The sequence below is a fragment of the Eptatretus burgeri genome, chromosome 2 (genome assembly GCF_056783735.1).
Source record: "Eptatretus burgeri isolate ZD-2024b chromosome 2, Ebu_testis_v1, whole genome shotgun sequence".
NCBI lineage: Eukaryota > Metazoa > Chordata > Myxini > Myxiniformes > Myxinidae > Eptatretus > Eptatretus burgeri.
In genome coordinates this window covers 155,132,230-155,150,623 of record NC_140962.1, presented here as the reverse complement: position 1 = coordinate 155,150,623, position 18,394 = coordinate 155,132,230, and the positions used below count along the sequence as shown (strand labels likewise).

General features: G+C 46.8%; 2 protein-coding genes across 5 annotated transcripts in view; one reads left to right on the top strand and one right to left on the bottom strand.

The window, feature by feature from the left end:
- The window catches only part of RBBP5 (RB binding protein 5, histone lysine methyltransferase complex subunit), a 29,986-nt gene extending 19,210 nt beyond the window's left edge, over positions 1 to 10,776 (bottom strand). Inside the window, exons 1-3 of one of the 2 annotated variants that reach the window (XM_085871703.1) lie at positions 10,473 to 10,776; positions 6,620 to 6,645; positions 5,819 to 5,991 (exon numbers count right to left, since the gene is read on the bottom strand). In XM_085871703.1, the coding sequence (XP_085727829.1) occupies positions 5,819 to 5,991; positions 6,620 to 6,645; positions 10,473 to 10,491 (218 nt within the window). In that variant the 5' untranslated portion in view covers positions 10,492 to 10,776. The remainder of the gene's footprint in view (positions 1 to 5,818; positions 5,992 to 6,619; positions 6,646 to 10,472) is intronic. The other variant, XM_085871702.1, reaches the window with a different exon arrangement.
- A 238-nt stretch (positions 10,777 to 11,014) lies between these two features.
- Positions 11,015 to 18,394, top strand: part of LOC147033640 (uncharacterized) — a 53,762-nt gene continuing 46,382 nt past the window's right edge. The window contains exons 1-2 of one of the 3 annotated variants that reach the window (XR_015055572.1): positions 11,015 to 11,563; positions 13,053 to 13,314. Coding sequence is in view for 2 of the 3 variants with exons in the window: in XM_085871709.1 (XP_085727835.1) it covers positions 11,496 to 11,563; positions 13,053 to 13,314 (330 nt within the window). In the remaining variant the exon portion in view is untranslated. The remainder of the gene's footprint in view (positions 11,564 to 13,052; positions 13,315 to 18,394) is intronic. The other 2 variants (XM_085871709.1, XM_085871708.1) reach the window with 2 other exon arrangements.

The following is an 18,394-nucleotide window of genomic DNA, read 5'->3' as shown; positions in this document are numbered from 1 at the left end:
GGAGGGTGATGGCTAGTGCTGATTAAATTTTGGTCAAAATCGGTCAAAGGTCAAGGTCACGGTGAGGTCAAATATTCGATTTTTTGATGGTTTGGTACAGATAACTCGAACGGAAGAAGCTATGAATGTCAAATTACACCACGTGATTCAGGAGGGTGATTGCTAGTGCTGATTAGATTTTGGTCAAAATCGGTCAAAGGACAAGGTCACAGTGAGGTCAAACATCCAAAAAATGATAATTCGAGAATGGAAGAAGCTACCAATGTCAAATTACACCACGTGATTCAGGAGGGTGATGGCAAGTGCTGATTAGATTTTGGTCAAAATCGGTCAAAGGTCAAAGTCACGGTGAGGTCAAATATTCGATTTTTTGATGGTTTGGTACAGATAACTCGAACGGAACAAGCTACCAATGTCAAATTACACCACGTGATTCAGGAGGGTGATGGCTAGTGCTGATTAGATTTTGGTCAAAATCGGTCAAAGGACAAGGTCACAGTGAGGTCAAACATCCAAAAAATGATAATTCGAGAATGGAAAAAGCTACCAATGTCAAATTACACCACGTGATTCAGGAGGGTGGTGGCTCGTGCTGATTAGATTTTGGTCAAAATCGGTCAAAGGTCAAGGTCACAGTGAGGTCAAACATCCAAAACATTCGATCTTTGATGGTTTGGAACAGAGTCATCGTAGAAACTTCTGGTTTGCGTCGCTACCTTCTCGAGAGACAGCTTTTATTTGACAAGGTCAGAGGTCAAGTTGACGATTTCGTAAGTACCATTCTCTAACTGCTTGTTTGTTACTTACGAAATCCAAAGATTTCGTAAGTATATTGATGCCTTCCGTTTCTGTTTGTCTGTTTGTTTGTTTGTTTGTTTGTTTGTTTGTTTGTTTGCACGATAACTCGAGAACGGAAGAAGCTACCAATGTCAAATTACACCACGTGATTCAGGAGGGTGATGGCAAGTGCTGATTAGATTTTGGTCAAAATCGGTCAAAGGTCAAGGTCACAGTGAGGTCAAACATAATTCCGTAAATTCATGTGGAGAAATGGAGTATTTTTGCTTCGCTCGATGTTACGAGTTCGTTTTAACTTCGATTTTCATTTTGTCTTCGGTTTTTGCGATCGCTTCGGACGCTTAAAACTCGGTTGTCGAAATTCTGGTAAAAATCGGATGTTTTGGAGACGTTTTAAGATTGTATAAAAAATATTTCACTCGACGCGTCACGGGCCGTCCCATGATGCAGTGCGCTCGAGGAGACGCATCGAGTGACGTTAAGGTTTTGCGTGGAGAAATGGAGTATTTTTGCTTCGCTCGACGTTACGAGTTCGTTTTAACTTCGATTTTAATTTTGTCTTCGGTTTTTGCGATCGCTAAGGACGCTTAAAACTCGGTTGTCGAAATTCTGGAACAGCGATGAATAACTGATGTGTGTGTGTGTGTGTGTGTGTGTGTGTGTGTGTGTGTGTGTGTGTGTGTGTGTGTGTGTGTGTGTGTGTGTGTGTGTGTGTGTGTGTGTGTGTGTGTGTGTGTGTGTGTGTGTGTGTGTGTGTGTGTGTGTGTGTGTGTGTGTGTGTGTGTGTGTGTGTGTGTGTGTGTATATATATATATATATATATATATATATATATATATATATATATATATATATATATATATAATAAGTCTTTTATCAGATTCTTCTGAAAAGTAATATACCTATTATCTGGCATATCCTGCTGGTTCTGAATCACTTTTTTAAAAATAAAAACAAAAAAAAAAAATGGAATTTTTATTAAAAATCTAGTTTTTGTCTGGGACTCATTATTTGCAAACCACAATGAATTCAGAATTCAAGCTCGCCTTGGGCTTCTGACTGATTCATGCTTTTATTAGACAAGGTCAGAGGTCAAGTTGACGATTTCGTAAGTACCAGTCTATGACTGCTTGTTTGTTTGTTTGTTTGTTTGTTTGTAGGCACGATAACTCGAGAATGGAAGAAGCTACCAATGTCAAATTACACCACGAGATTCAGGAGGGTGATGGCTTGTGCTGATTAGATTTTGGTCAAAATCGGTCAAAGGTCAAGGTCACAGTGAGGTCAAATATTCGATTTTTGATGGTTTGGTGCAGATAACTCGAGAACGGAAGAAGCTACCAATGTCAAATTACACCACATGATTCAGGAGGGTGATGGCTCGTGCTGATTAGATTTTGGTCAAAATCGGTCAAAGGTCAAGGTCACAGTGAGGTCAAACATCCAAAACATTCGATTTTTGATGGTTTGGTACAGAATCATCGTAGAAACTTCTGGTTTGCGTCGCTACCTTCTCAAGAGACAGCTTTTATTAGACAAGGTCAGAGGTCAAGTCGACGATTTCGTAAGTACCAGTATATGACTGCTTGTTTGTTTGTTTGTAGGCACGATTACTCAAGAACAGAAGAAGCTACCAATGTCAAATTACACCACTTGATTCAGGAGGGTGATGACTAGTGCTGATTAGATTTTGGTAAAAATCGGTCAAAGGTCAAGGTCACAGTGAGGTCAAACATCCAAAAAAAAGTTATAACTCGAGAACGGAAGAAGCTACCAATGTCAAATTACACCACATGATTCAGGAGGGTGATGGCTCGTGCTGATTAGATTTTGGTCAAAATCGGTCAAAGGTCAAGGTCACAGTGAGGTCAAACATCCAAAACATTCGATTTTTGATGGTTTGGTACAGAATCATCGTAGAAACTTCTGGTTTGCTTCGCTACCTTCTCAAGAGACAGCTTTTATTAGCAAGGTCAGAGGTCAAGTTGACGATTTCGTAAATACCCGTCTATGACTGCTTGTTTATTTTTTGATGAATCAATTGATCGATTTACTGCTTCATCATTGTCGATTTATGAATTACTTGTTCATTTTCTCTCTCATCTGCGCAATATCTCAGGCACCTTTTGAGCTTGGAAACCGATATTTGGACATGACATTGAACACCAGTGATTTGGCTTTCAAAGGTACTTTTGATTTATTGATTAATCAATGAATTTTTGATGAATTACTAAATTTTCAAAAAGTTACAGATTCAGATGAAACACGGGTGGTGTTTGGGTATGCAATTCGGCAATTGAGAAATTAATTATTTTACGATTATTATTTATTTTAATTATGCGATTAATCAATTATTGTACATCGCTCCCTCCCAATTCCGACTCCATGTGCTGCAAGGCGGCATCGCCGGGTGCCGAAGGCGCCCCGCCGATGTTGCACGCTGGAGGATTTGTTATTTATTACTTACGAAATCTAAAGATTTCGTAAGTATATTGATGACTTCCGTCCTCTGTTTGTTTGTGTGTGTGTTTGTGTGTTTGTTTGTAGGCACGATAACTCGAGAACGGAATAAGTTACCAATGTCAAATTACACCACGTGATTCAGGAGGGTGATGGTTAGCGCTGATTAGATTTTGGTCAAAATCGGTCTAAGGTCAAGGTCACAGTGAGGTCAAACATTCGATTTTTGATGGTTTGGTACAGAATCATCGTAGAAACTTCTAGTTTGCGTCGCTACCTTCTCTCGAGACGGCTTTTATTAGACAAGGTCAGAGGTCAAGTTGACGATTTCGTCAGTACCAGTCTATAACTGCTTGTTTGTTCATTTATTTATTTGGCACGGGGGCGGTGTACTTTGAATGTACCGCTACTCGTTTTTCTTTTGTTTTAAATCGCATATTCCGGCTCAATTCGTGGCAAATACACAAAACAAGCAGTCATAGACTGGTACTTATGAAATAGTCAACTTGACCTCTGACCTTGTCTAATAAAAGCTGTCTCTGGAGTAGGTAGCGACGCAAACTAGAAGTTTCTATGATGATTCTGTACCAAACCATCAAAAATCGAATGTGACCTCACCGTGACCTTGACCTTTGACCGATTTTGACCAAAATATAATCAGCGCTAGCCACCACCCTCCTGAATCACGTGGTGTAATTTGACATTGGTAGCTTCTTCCGTTCTCGAGTTATCTGTACCAAACCATCAAAAATCTCATATTTGACCTCACCGTGACCTTGACCTTTGACCGATTTTGACCAAAATCTCATCAGCACTTGCAATCACCCTCCTGAATCACGTGGTGTAATTTGACATTGGTAGCTTATTCCGTTCTCGAGTTATCGTGCCTACAAACAAACAAACAAACATACAAAGTCATAGACTGGTACTTACGAAATCGTCAACTTGACCTCTGACCTTGTCTAATAAAAGCTGTCTCTCGAGAAGGTAGCGACGCAAACTAGAAGTTTCTACGATGATTCTGTACCAAACCATCAAAAATCGAATGTTTTGGATGTTTGACCTCACCGTGACCTTGACCTTTGACCGATTTTGACCAAAATCTAATCAGTGCTAGCCACCACCCCCCTGAATCACGTGGTGTAATTTGATATTGGTGGCTTCTTCCGTTCTCGAGTTATCATTTTTTGGATGTTTGACCTCACTGTGACCTTGACTTTTGACGGATTTTGACCAAAATATAATCGGCACTAGCCATCAGCCTTCTGAATCACGTGGTGTAATTTCACATTGGTAGCTTCTTCTGTTCTCGAGTTATCTGTACCAAACCATCAAAAATCGGATATTTGACCTCACTGTGACCTTGACCTTTGACCGATTTCGACCAAAATCTAATCAGCACTTGCCATCACCCTCCTGAATCACGTGGTGTAATTTGACATTGGTAGCTTCTTCCGTTCTCGAGTTATCGTGCCTACAAACAAACAGAAACGGAAGTCATCAATATACTTACAAAATCTTTAGATTTCGTAAGTAACAAACTACAGGACCCAATCCCTCTGCTGGACAGACAGCAGGTATGTGTATGTGCGTCTCTGTCTCTGTCTCTCTCACACACACATCTGTCATTGAGTACCCTCTGCTCTGATAAATGGACAATGTCCTTCAATCCTGGAAAAAAAAAAAATCCCAGTGTCTATCACTCTGGGATGATCAAACAACCCCACTTCAATATTTCTGTGGTCATCCACTTGAAGAGGTTCAGTCTCTTGAGCTTATAGATCTCACCGTCAGACATGATGTTTCTTGAGCCGACCACATTGCAAAGCTGTCTTCCAAAGCCAGCCTCAGATTGGGCATCCTCTGTCGATCCATGGCTTTCCTTGGACAAATCGGAGCAACTCCCAGTCTACAAGGCCGATGTCTTTAGTTCAATGGAGCACTGCACTCTCCTATGGGCTGGCACTTTAGCATCACATCTGTCTCTTGATTCTGTGGAATCAAAGGCTCCAAAAAAGTATTGGAATCTCCTGTGATGAGGCTGAAGCACAAGGTCAGTTGCTTTCACATCACAGGCAGAAAGGTGGTCTCTGTTTTCGACCTTCTATTCTCCGGTTATTGCCCCCTCTGCTCTCTCAGTCACCAACTCTCCCGAGCAACTCCAGGACTCCCTCATGATGAAACTTCCAAAATTCAGGCTGATTGCACACCTCAACTATTTTTTTTTCTTCTTTTTTTCCCCCCATCGATGGAACCACCTTCCAGAGGCTGTTCTGTCTCACTCTTCCCTCCAGGCCTTCAAGAAAGCAGAGCCAGCACCTCGTCATCCCCAATTCTGACGCATGATCTTTATTATCCCAATTAAACTGTCCTAGCACAACCATGTTACTTGCTCTTTTGAGTTTTTCTTCCCTTCATCCCTTTCCTCTTTTCCCGGTCGTGCATTGCTTTGATGCATGTCCCACTGTCAGCTCTACCTTTACTCCCTCCACAACCCTGGCCCTTGCAAAAAAATAAATAAATACTAAACACACGACAACATGTTTACAATGGACTGTACCACAAGGAGCACACGGGATGGATGTGTGCACTGATGATCTTTGCAATGCCACGGGTCAGGAAATCCCAGACGACAATGCGCCCGTCGTTACAGCCGACCGCCAGGAGCGTGCCCCGCCGGTTGAAAGAGCACGTGAGAGCCATGCTGATACAGTCCAGCGTTCCATCCGCTTCCTGTGCGCAAGGGCGTGGTGGAGATCGCGACGGTGCCATTGTGTGAGGGAACGGAGCAGGGTGGAGAGAAGTGGATGGATATTTAACAAGCTTGTATGAGCAGAGCTGTTGCGTGAAGGAATCCTTCACAAAAACAGAACTTGCCGTTTAAACACCGATCACACACACGTGAAGCTTGTACCTACTTTTACACGAACCACGACATTGGGATACAATGGACAAACATGCACAGAAAACAGGACCTCAACCCAGTTGAGATGGGAAACCAAAACAGGACAACACTTTGGAATTTAAAAAAAATAACAGAGGTACAACAACTGGAGTGGAGAGTGGATTCGGTCCTGATGTCCTTTTTGTGAAGAACATTTATACACAAGCTCCTCCATGATGTGTTGATCTCGCAGGTTTAAAAGACAAAAGAATCACAGAATACCATGCAAGGACAATACTGTACGTCATGGATGGACCACATCTACACAAAGGTACACACTCAATAGGTTGAGGAAGGAGGGATGAGGGATTCGAACGTACATCTCATTAGAATGGATTTGACAGGTACACTTCGGGTTCCGACACTGAAACAGGATAAACGAGCGATGGCGACTCATCAAGAGCTAGTTCAACTCACCTCTGGATAATTCTGCCCAAAAGACTCTGCAGGAAACACGCACGCACACACAGAGTAAACACAAGGCATGAAGCACTGCAACCACATGCGGAGGGGGGAGAGAGCGGAAAGGGGGGAGAGAGAGCGGAAAGGGGGAGAGAGCGGAAAGGGGGGAGAGCGGAAAGGGGGGAGAGCGGAAAGGGGGATGGAGAGCGGAAAGGGGGATGGAGAGCGGAAAGGGGGGAGAGAGCGGAAAGGGGGAGAGAGAGCGGAAAGGGGGGAGAGAGCGGAAAGGGGGATGGAGAGCGGAAAGGGGGATGGAGAGCGGAAAGGGGGATGGAGAGAGCGGAAAGGGGGAGAGAGCGGAAAGGGGGGAGAGAGCGGAAAAGGGGGAGAGAGCGGAAAGGGGGAGAGAGAGCGGAAGGGAGAGCGGAGGGGGGGAGAGAGCGGAAAAGGGGGAGAGAGCGGAAAAGGGGGATGAGAGAGCGGAAAGGGGGGATGAGAGAGCGGAAAGGGGGGATGAGAGAGCGGAAAAGGGGGGATGAGAGAGCGGAAAAGGGGGGATGAGAGAGCGGAAAAGGGGGGATGAGAGAGCGGAAAGGGGGGATGAGAGAGCGGAAAAGGGGGGATGAGAGAGCGGAAAGGGGGGATGAGAGAGCGGAAAGGGGGGATGAGAGAGAGCGGAAAGGGGGGGATGAGAGAGCGGAAAGGGGGGATGAGAGAGCGGAAAGGGGGGATGAGAGAGCGGAAAGGGGGGATGAGAGAGCGGAAAGGGGGGATGAGAGAGCGGAAAGGGGGGATGAGAGAGCGGAAAGGGGGATGAGAGAGCGGAAAGGGGGGATGAGAGAGCGGAAAGAAGGGGGATGAGAGAGCGGAAAGGGGGGATGGAGAGCGGAAAAGGGGGATGGAGAGCGGAAGGGGGATGGAGAGCGGAAAGGGGGGGAGAGAGAGAGCGGAAAGGGGGAGGGAGAGAGCGGAAAGGGGGAGGAGAGAAGCGGAAAGGGGGGAGGGAGAGAGCGGAAAGGGGGGAGGGAGAGAGCGGAAAGGGGGAGGGAGAGAGCGGAAAGGGGGAGGGAGAGAGCGGAAAGGGGGGGAGGGAGAGAGCGGAAAGGGGGAGGGAGAGAGCGGAAAAGGGGGAGGGAGAGAGCGGAAAGGGGGAGGGAGAGAGCGGAAAGGGGGAGGGAGAGAGCGGAAAGGGGGGAGGGAGAGAGCGGAAAGGGGGAGGGAGAGAGCGGAAAGGGGGGAGGGAGAGAGCGGAAAGGGGGGAGGGAGAGAGCGGAAAGGGGGGAGGAGAGAGCGGAAAGGGGGGAGGGAGAGAGCGGAAAGGGGGGAGGGAGAGAGCGGAAAGGGGGAGGGAGAGAGAGAGCGGAAAGGGGGAGGGAGAGAGCGGAAAGGGGGGAGGGAGAGAGCGGAAAGGGGGGAGGGAGAGAGCGGAAAGGGGGGAGGAGAGAGCGGAAAGGGGGGAGGGAGAGAGCGGAAAGGGGGGAGGGAGAGAGCGGAAAGGGGGGAGGGAGAGAGCGGAAAGGGGTGAGGGAGAGAGCGGAAAGAAAGGGGGGAGGGAGAGAGCGGAAAGGGGGGAGGGAGAGAGCGGAAAGTGGGGGAGGGAGAGAAGCGGAAAGTGGGGGAGGGAGAGAGCGGAAAGGGGGGAGGGAGAGAGCGGAAAGGGGGAGGGAGAGAGCGGAAAAGGGGGAGGGAGAGAGCGGAAAGGGGGGAGGGAGAGAGCGGAAAGGGGGAGGGAGAGAGCGGAAAGGGGGGGAGGAGAGAGAGCGGAAAGAGGGGAGGGAGAGAGCGGAAAGGGGGAGAAGAGAGCGGAAAGGGGGGAGAGAGCGGAAAGGGGGGAGAGAGCGGAAAGGGGGATGAGAGAGCGGAAAGGGGGATGAGAGAGCGGAAAGGGGGATGAGAGAGCGGAAAGGGGGATGAGAGAGCGGAAAAGGGGGGGATGAGAGAGCGGAAAGGGGGGATGAGAAGAGCGGAAAGGGGGGATGAGAGAGCGGAAAGGGGGATGAGAGAGCGGAAAGGGGGGATGAGAGAGCGGAAAGGGGGATGAGAGAGCGGAAAGGGGGGATGAGAGAGCGGAAAGGGGGATGAGAGAGCGGAAAGGGGGGATGAGAGAGCGGAAAGGGGGGATGAGAGAGCGGAAAGGGGGATGAGAGAGCGGAAAGGGGGGATGAGAGAGCGGAAAGGGGGGATGAGAGAGCGGAAAGGGGGATGGAGAGCGGAAAGGGGGGGAGAGAGAGAGCGGAAAGGGGGGAGAGAGAGAGCGGAAAGGGGGAGAAATGGGAAGGGGAGAGAGAGCGGAAAAGGGAGGGAGAGCGGAAAGGGGGAGGGAGAGAGGAGGAAAAGCGGAAGGGGGAGGGAGAGAGCGGAAAGGGGGAGGGAGAGAGCGGAAGGAAAGGGGGGAGGGAGAGAGCGGAAAAGGGGGAGGGAGAGAGCGGAAAAGGGGGAGGAGGAGAGAGCGGAAGGGGGAGGGAGAGAGCGGAAAGGGGGGAGGGAGAGAGCGGAAAGGGGGGAGGGAGAGAGCGGAAAGGGGGGAGGGAGAGAGCGGAAAGGGGGAGGGAGAGAGCGGAAAGGGGGGAGGGAGAGAGCGGAAAGGGGGAGGGAGAGAGCGGAAAGGGGGGAGGGAGAGAGCGGAAAGGGGGGAGGGAGAGAGCGGAAAGGGGGGAGGGAGAGAGCGGAAAGGGGGGAGGGAGAGAGCGGAAAGGGGGAGGGAGAGAGCGGAAAGGGGGGAGGGAGAGAGCGGAAAGGGGGAGGGAGAGAGCGGAAAGGGGGAGGGAGAGAGCGGAAAGGGGGAGGGAGAGAGCGGAAAGGGGGGAGGGAGAGAGCGGAAAGGGGGGAGGGCAGAGAGCGGAAAGTGGGGGAGGGAGAGAGCGGAAAGGGGGGAGGGAGAGAGCGGAAAGGGGGGAGGGAGAGAGCGAAAAGGGGGGAGGGAGAGAGCGGAAAAGGGGGAGGGAGAGAGCGGAAAGGGGAGGGAGAGAGCGGAAAGGGGGGAGGGAGAGAGCGGAAAGGGGGGAGGCAGAGAGCGGAAAGTGGGGGAGGAGAGAGCGGAAAGGGGGGAGGGAGAGAGCGGAAAGGGGGGAGGGAGAGAGCGGAAAGGGGGGAGGGAGAGAGCGGAAAGGGGGGAGGGAGAGAGAGAGCGGAAAGGGGGGAGGGAGAGAGCGGAAAGGGGGGAGGGAGAGAGCGGAAAGGGGGGAGGGAGAGAGCGGAAAGGGGGGAGGAGAGAGAGCGGGAAAGGGGAGGGAGAGAGCGGAAAGGGGGAGGGAGAGAGCGGAAAGGGGGGAGGGAGAGAGCGGAAAGGGGGAGGGAGAGAGCGGAAAGGGGGGAGGGAGAGAGCGGAAAGGGGGAGGAGAGAGAGCGGAAAGGGGGGAGGGAGAGAGCAGAAAGGGGGAGAGAGCGGAAAGGGGGTGAGAGCGGAAAGGGGGGAGAGCGAAAAGGGGGAGAGCGGAAAGTGGGGGAGAGCGGAAAGTGGGGGAGAGAGCGGAAAGTGGGGGGAGAGCGGAAAGGGGGTGAGAGCGGAAAGGGGGAGAGCGGAAAGGGGGAGAGCGGAAAGGGGGGAGAGCGGAAAGGGGGAGAGCGGAAAGGGGGGAGAGAGCGGAAAGGGGGTGAGAGCGGAAAAGGGGAGAGCGAAAAGGGGAGAGCGGAAAGTGGGGGGAGAGCGGAAAGTGGGGGGAGAGCGGAAAGGGGTGAGAGCGGAAAGGGGGGAGAGCGGAAAGGGGAGAGCGGAAAGGGGGAGAGCGGAAAGGGGGGGAGAGCGGAAAGGGGGGGAGAGCGGAAAGGGGGGGAGAGCGGAAAGGGGTGGGGAGAGCGCGGACCCCGGAGCCAGAAGGGTTTTCCCAGAAACCCCCAAACCAAACCCCCTCCCGTGATTGGACCTCACCGAGCAGCTCCAGGTTCATTGTGAGATTCGGTCCCGAAAGACCTTTCCGCCGAGACTAAGACACTTGACCCGTCCAGAGAATCCGATACGAAAACGAAATCAGAACCTTCCGCGAAACCACGAGCCTGATCCTTGTTACCGCCGAACCCGCTTGTGCCCCTGAGTGACCTTTCCACCCTGACCCGGAAGAACAAAGCAATCAGAGAGCTCAGTTTGAAAAAGGTCGCGAAAAATAAAACAACACTAACATCCGTCGTTTACAAATCACTTCAAGTTCGTGTGAATAACTTCACGATTCGTTCACACGAAGATCGAAGCAAATACAATTAACGTCACCCGACGAGTCACTATAAAATGAAATTGATCTCTGAAGCGAACCTGAAATATATCCACCATTGAATTGTGAGAACAACGTTTAATAAACTACGAAACGATCAGTGATTCATTTGTAAATTAAATTCACTAAGATCTACGAGCATCTATAACGCACTCAGGACCGAACAATCCGCACCGAGCTCTATAAACACCACTAGACGTCATCGGCAGCAAGTCATTGTCCGCATGGCGGAGTCTGCTCAGCATCCATGTTTAGTCCTTTAATTCACAGTCAGTGAGTGGGAATTGACTGGTTTTAATCCCTTGACTGCGCTTTTCACGAAAATTCCGTAAAGATTTCCAAACTTTCAAAAGCACAATCCTTCTTTATGGAGGCTCCTTCAATGTGTTATCACTAATTTACAGAACTAGGACACCGCCGGTCCACTTGACCAGCCCTGGAATGGTTTGTTTATGTGTTCCGAGAAGGCTTTTGGTTTCCGCAAATCCACGAAATGACTTCCGCGGAAATGACGTCATGTGGCCATCTTATGACGTCATATTTCTGCTATAAGTTCTCGTCCATGGGGACGCTATGGTCATCCGTTTTGGTTAACCCGTTAAGAGTTAAAACTGCATGTTTCGATTTTTTAAAAAATAAATAACATTTTATTCATTTTGTTCCATAATTATTGTCATTTCGTCACAATGGTGTATTGTTGTGCAACAAATTGCAACAGTCGATGCAAAGCTGGGACAGGGATGAGTTTTCACAGGTAAGTCTCCCGTACTATTGATCATCGATTGATTTTTAAAAAAAATTGATTCACATTATTAATCGCCGCATCATTCATTTTTGTTTCTATTTGATTCTATCATCAAATATCAGTTAATTTTGTACTAAATGACAATGTATCACGCATGTTCTTGTGGGCCAGGGTTCAGCGGCGATAAACGACCGTGAGGTGGAGCAGTAGAGTCGTCTCCCACCGAACACCCGGAATTTAGGTCGTGAGTCTCGGACAACTCCGAAGGTCACGGGTTCCTTCGCAGACCGTGGACGCCAATATTTCGACCGCGTGGCGTAGGGTTCATTGTCTCGATGTACAATGTACCTAAATAACCACGCAGTCTACTACCGGGGAACGCACACCCTCGACGGACTCTGTCGAACCGGGTCGCTCGAGCGACCTCGGCCCGGTGTAACCGAGTGGAATTAGCAGAGTCCGTCGGACCCAATGACAACTTACCGGCCCAAACGGCCTCACGAATTCTCAATACGCATCATGCTGGGTCAATGAAGGGAAAACACAGACAAACTGGAACATTTAACACAGGGGGTTATTTTACAATAGGCAATAATCGGGAAGGGAGACACAGACAGCAGAGTTATCCGAAAATGAAAATGTAATGTACAATGAACACAGGGCACTGAGACAGTTTCTACTTACAGGACAGCGCCATACACACCCAAAAGAATTGTACCCCGTCGGGTCTTTATTTCAGTCTTTCAGCTCGGAGGGAAGGCGAGCTGAGGGCAGGGGCCTATTCTTGCACCTGTCCGCCTCGTGCAGTCTGGTCGAGCTTGTCCGTTGGCGGGACTCGAACCCGCCGCCAACAATGCAACACCAAGCTCCAGGGACCCGGGAAAGAGCGTCGGATGCCAGCCAGCACGAAGGCGGACGAGTGAGAGATGACGAGCCGACCGGCGATCAAGCCCGAAACAGCTTCCTTGATCAGGCCACACCAGGCAAGGCAGACGCGCACAGCCAGCACAGGAACGGACCAGACGAGACACCAGCAGGCAAGACGAGGCTTCCCCTTTTTCTCCTTCCTGACGATGGGGTGCCACCTCGTCTTATCCTTCCCCTCCCCCACGAGTCGAGGGAAACGCTCTGAGGTACTCGCCTCTGGATTGGACGAGGGGTTGTCGGGCGACTGGTGGCCGCCGTTGATTGGACGAGCTCACGATGGGCGGAGGGAACCTCACCCCTGTATGTGACACGCTGCACGTGGGCGATGGATGGCGATGGTGCGAAAACGAAGGATGAAGATTTAAAGATATAAAAAACCTGACTATAAAAGTAACTCGAAGCGCACACACGAAATTCCCATTAGACAGAAGGACGGGGCCCTAACTATAAACACATCCTTATCGAAATAACTGAACTGCGGGGCTGCTCTGTCTGTGTGCAAATGGCTTCCAGATTCGTAACAATATAACCTCAGCCGCTGCGGTTTTACAGGCCCATTCCTGTTTTACAGATTTCCTAAAAGATGCGACAAAACTCATGCCAACAAAGCCGAGAAGGAGCTGTGCAAAGTATGCCAAGATGCACCGTGGAGACAGCGGTGGATCGCCAACGTAAAACGAGATTGGGGAGAGGACCAGCCAACCGTCAACCAACAACTCTGCTCTCTACATTTCACAAGACAAGATTATGTGGAATATGATGCACACAAGCGAGAACTGAAGGATACCGCAATCCCATCTATCTTCGTACTTCCCAATCATTTACAACCAAAAGTGAGTACATTCTTTGTTTGTACGTTTTGTAACCGGATTATTATTATTCTGTTATTATTATTATTACTTTGAGTTCCAGCGTTTCTGCGGCAATTGAATATTGTCATGACGAACTCAAATTGCCCCAGTTCGCAGGTTCTGAAGCAGCCTGTAAATTTATATCCACATTCGATCGACTTTTCGACATTTTGAACTTGAGAAATCCCATGGCAAAGGGTTATAAGACCCCATTGAAGCAGTTCAATGAGAAAAGCTGGCGACCATTTCTAGCTGAGACGAGGGACTATGTGATGAATTTGAAATCGTAGTGTGGCAAGCGACTTGCTATCGGCCGGAGTCGGGTACCCTTTCTGGGTTTTGCTGCCGCAATCGACAGCATTCAGCAAGCGTTTGCTACTGTGGTAGTTAAATGGACATCTGCGGTACTTATGCACGTCCAAAATGAGCCAGGACCATGTTGAACTATTCTTCGCCTCCGCTCGAGCTCGTGGTGGTTCCAACAACAACCCCACCGCTCGGCAGTTCCGGGCTGCCGATAAGAGGCTCCTTTTAAGAAATCAAATTAAAGTTGACACGGGTAATTGTGCAGTGCTTGAAGATAGTGGTGGCCTCGTGAACTTGGACACCATCGGCCCCAGTATCCGGGAAGATGTCCCATCTCATCTTCAGGACATGCTGGTGGCACGACTCCACGATCTACACAAGGAGAATGACGAGGCGCATTATAGGGACTCGCCGGATTATTGCCGCTTATCTAAATTTCACCAAGCGGCAATAGGATACACGTCCGGATACATCGTACGCCATGTCTGCCGACAAATAAAATGCGAAGCATCTTGTTCGGTCTTGGAGATGGCTGAAAAACCAGCACATGGTGGATCATGCCATGGTTTTGTGGACAAAAAAGACAAAAGGGGTCTAATTTACGCATCTGAAGATGTCATCCAAGTGGCGACCTCCACGGAACGAGCGATCAGAGTAATTTTGGGAACTTCAGGCCCCACCACATTACCCCACGGTAAAGGAATTCCTGCCGCCATCACGACATGGGTCATCAGTGATGTAATGGGGAAAGTATTCCAAACCCTTGAGGCACATGATAGGGACTCGGACACATGTCACTCAACCATACTGATCAAAAACATAGCTACCCATGACACAAAAATTAGGTTTCATCACGCGGCCAAGTTGTAAAACGAAATACTGGCTGGAGATGGCGTCCGATGAAAATATACAAAATTGATTCACTTCGGTAATCAGTAAATATTTCTTTATGCCGAATTAGTAAACATGAGTCCGTTAGCCTAGTTTGGTTCTATTTTGAGATTGTGAGTATATCGAGATTACGACTTCCTCATGATAATATTGTGCGCTCTGAGACCCCGAGAGGCCTCTAACAGCAGTGTATAGTAGGACTTGTAAACGTGCTATGTCTTCATCATTGATGAATGCATTGTATGGATAATAAAGGCTTATTTAGGATTATATATAATTGAAGACTATTAGTTTTGTTGAGTTGCTCCTAAAGTATGTTTGTCATTTGTTGAAGTTGGTCAAATGTCTTTGGAATACCTTCAAATCCAATTCTATATCGCATGCTCCTATTCATTCTCTTATGGGAGTTTGGGCTAAAAGGACTAAACATGGATAGCAGGCTGGCTGGCTGGTGAGGACAAATCAGTAACGTGCAGGGAAGCTGGTGGACTCTCTAGTGGTGTTATAGAGCTCGGTGCAACAAACACGTTGGATTCTAAGCGGGGGCTGTGGAGGCATGTTGTTATGTGTCAGGAATGTGCTTCTCCCCTCCCTCCAAGATACACAGAATCCGAAATTCATGTTTGGTTTAATGGATATTATGGCTTCACTTAACACTTTATTGTTGTTATTTTCTTGAATAAATATCTCGAAAGGAAGAGATTAATGTTTCGAACGTCCTTGTTTGCGAGATTGGGCCCACCCCCAAGAAAGTAGCTATTAATTATGATTACGTCATAAATCAAGTGACCCTCACTTCTTGAGGATACTTTTGCTGCAGGATTTGCATTTATGTGCGGCCTACGTCGGCTCTGAACTGAAAAACGTACTGAGAATGCCATCGAGATGTGTTGTTGCTGGTTGTAGCAAAACGTCCAAAGATGGTGTGAGTTTGCATGTTTTCCCAAAAGATCCTGCTGTCAGGAAAATATGGATAGCCAAAGTAAAACTGACCATGGGAAAGTGGCACGCCCCGAAAACCGCTTCAAGCGGCCTCGGGATCTTCAGCAACCTCGGGGTCTTTTGGGTTTTGATGTTCAAGCAATACATAATTAATAGACCTATAGTCTCACAGTCTCATGTGGTATCGACTCGTAATAAACACCGCCCGGAGAAGTCCGGAGACGCCCGTAGACTGTTTTTCTTTTTTTAACAACAGTCGTAGTTGCTGTGAAGCTCGATTGCGTTGTTTTAAATTTTAATTCCACGATGTAATTTTGAGGTTAAGAGTTTGTAGAGCGGATCACATTTTCCTTTTAAAATGTGAGCGGAAATTAAATAAACTTGTAAACATTGCCCGGAGAAGTCTGGCAATTAAATAAACTTACAAATATTGTCCGAAGAAGTCCGGCAATTAAAATTTTTACAAATATTGTCCGGAGAAATCCGGCAATTAAATAACTTACAAACATTGCCCAGAAAAGTCCAGCAATCAAATAAACTTACAAATATTGTCCGGAGAAGTACGGCAATTAAATAAACTTACAAATATTGCCCAGAAAAGTCCGGCAATCAAATAAACTTACAAATATTGCCCAGAAAAGTCCGGCAATTAAATAAACTTACAAATATTGTCCGGAGAAGTACGGCAATTAAATAAACTTACAAATATTGCCCAGAAAAGTCCAGCAATCAAATAAACTTACAAATATTGTCCGGAGAAGTACGGCAATTAAATAAACTTACAAATATTGTCCGGAGAAGTACGGCAATTAAATAAACTTACAAATATTGCCCAGAAAAGTCCGGCAATCAAATAATCTTACAAATATTGTCGGGAGAAGTCCGGCAATCAAATAAACTTACAAATATTGTCCGGAGAAGTCCGGCTATGAAATAACTTACAAACATTGCCCAGAAAAGTCCGGCAATCAAATAATCTTACAAATATTGTCGGGAGAAGTCCGGCAATCAAATAAACTTACAAATATTGTCCGGAGAAGTCCGGCTATGAAATAACTTACAAACATTGCCCAGAAAAGTCCGGCAATCAAATAATCTTACAAATATTGTCGGGAGAAGTCCGGCAATCAAATAAACTTACAAATATTGTCCGGAGAAGTCCGGCAATGAAATAACTTACAAACATTGCCCAGAAAAGTCCGGCAATCAAATAAACTTACAAATATTGTCCAGAGAAGTCCGGCAATCAAATAAACTTACAAATATTGTCCGAAGAAGTCTGGCAATTAAATTTTTTTACAAATATTGTCCGGAGAAATCCGGCAATTAAATAACTTACAAACATTGCCCAGAAAAGTCCGGCAATCAAATAAACTTACAAATATTGTCCGGAGAAGTCTGGCAATGAAATAACTTACAAACATTGCCCAGAAAAGTCCGGCAATCAAATAAACTTACAAATATTGTCCGGAGAAGTCCGGCAATTAAAATTTTTACAAATATTGTCCGGAGAAGTCCGGCAATAAAATAAACATACAAACATTGCCCAGAAAAGTCCGGCAATCAAATAAACTTACAAATATTGCCCGGAGAACTCTGGCAATTAAATTTTTTACAAATATTGTCCAGAGAAATCCGGCAATTAACTTACAAACATTGCCCAGAAAAGTCCGGCAATCAAATAAACTTGCAAGTATTGTCCAGAGAAGTACAGCAATTAAATAAACTTACAAATATTGCCCAGAAAAGTCCGGCAATCAAATAAACTTACAAATATTGCCCGGAGAAGTCCGGCAATTAAAATTTTTACAAATATTGTCCAGAGAAGTACGGCAATTAAATAAACATACAAACATTGCCCAGAAAAGTCCGGCAATCCAATAAACTTACAAATATTGTCCGGAGAAGTACGGCAATTAAATAAACTTACAAATATTGCCCAGAAAAGTCCGGCAATCAAATAATCTTACAAATATTGTCGGGAGAAGTCCGGCAATCAAATAAACTTACAAATATTGTCCGGAGAAGTCCGGCTATGAAATAACTTACAAACATTGCCCAGAAAAGTCCGGCAATCAAATAATCTTACAAATATTGTCGGGAGAAGTCCGGCAATCAAATAAACTTACAAATATTGTCCGGAGAAGTCCGGCAATCAAATAAACTTACAAATATTGTCCAGAGAAGTCCGGCAATCAAATAAACTTACAAATATTGTCCGAAGAAGTCTGGCAATTAAATTTTTTTACAAATATTGTCCGGAGAAATCCGGCAATTAAATAACTTACAAACATTGCCCAGAAAAGTCCGGCAATCAAATAAACTTACAAATATTGTCCGGAGAAGTCTGGCAATGAAATAACTTACAAACATTGCCCAGAAAAGTCCGGCAATCAAATAAACTTACAAATATTGTCCGGAGAAGTCCGGCAATTAAAATTTTTACAAATATTGTCCGGAGAAGTCCGGCAATAAAATAAACATACAAACATTGCCCAGAAAAGTCCGGCAATCAAATAAACTTACAAATATTGCCCGGAGAACTCTGGCAATTAAATTTTTTACAAATATTGTCCAGAGAAATCCGGCAATTAACTTACAAACATTGCCCAGAAAAGTCCGGCAATCAAATAAACTTGCAAGTATTGTCCAGAGAAGTACAGCAATTAAATAAACTTACAAATATTGCCCAGAAAAGTCCGGCAATCAAATAAACTTACAAATATTGCCCGGAGAAGTCCGGCAATTAAAATTTTTACAAATATTGTCCAGAGAAGTACGGCAATTAAATAAACATCCAAACATTGCCCAGAAAAGTCCGGCAATCAAATAAACTTACAAATATTGTCCGGAGAAGTACGGCAATTAAATAAACTTACAAATATTGCCCAGAAAAGTCCGGCAATCAAATAATCTTACAAAT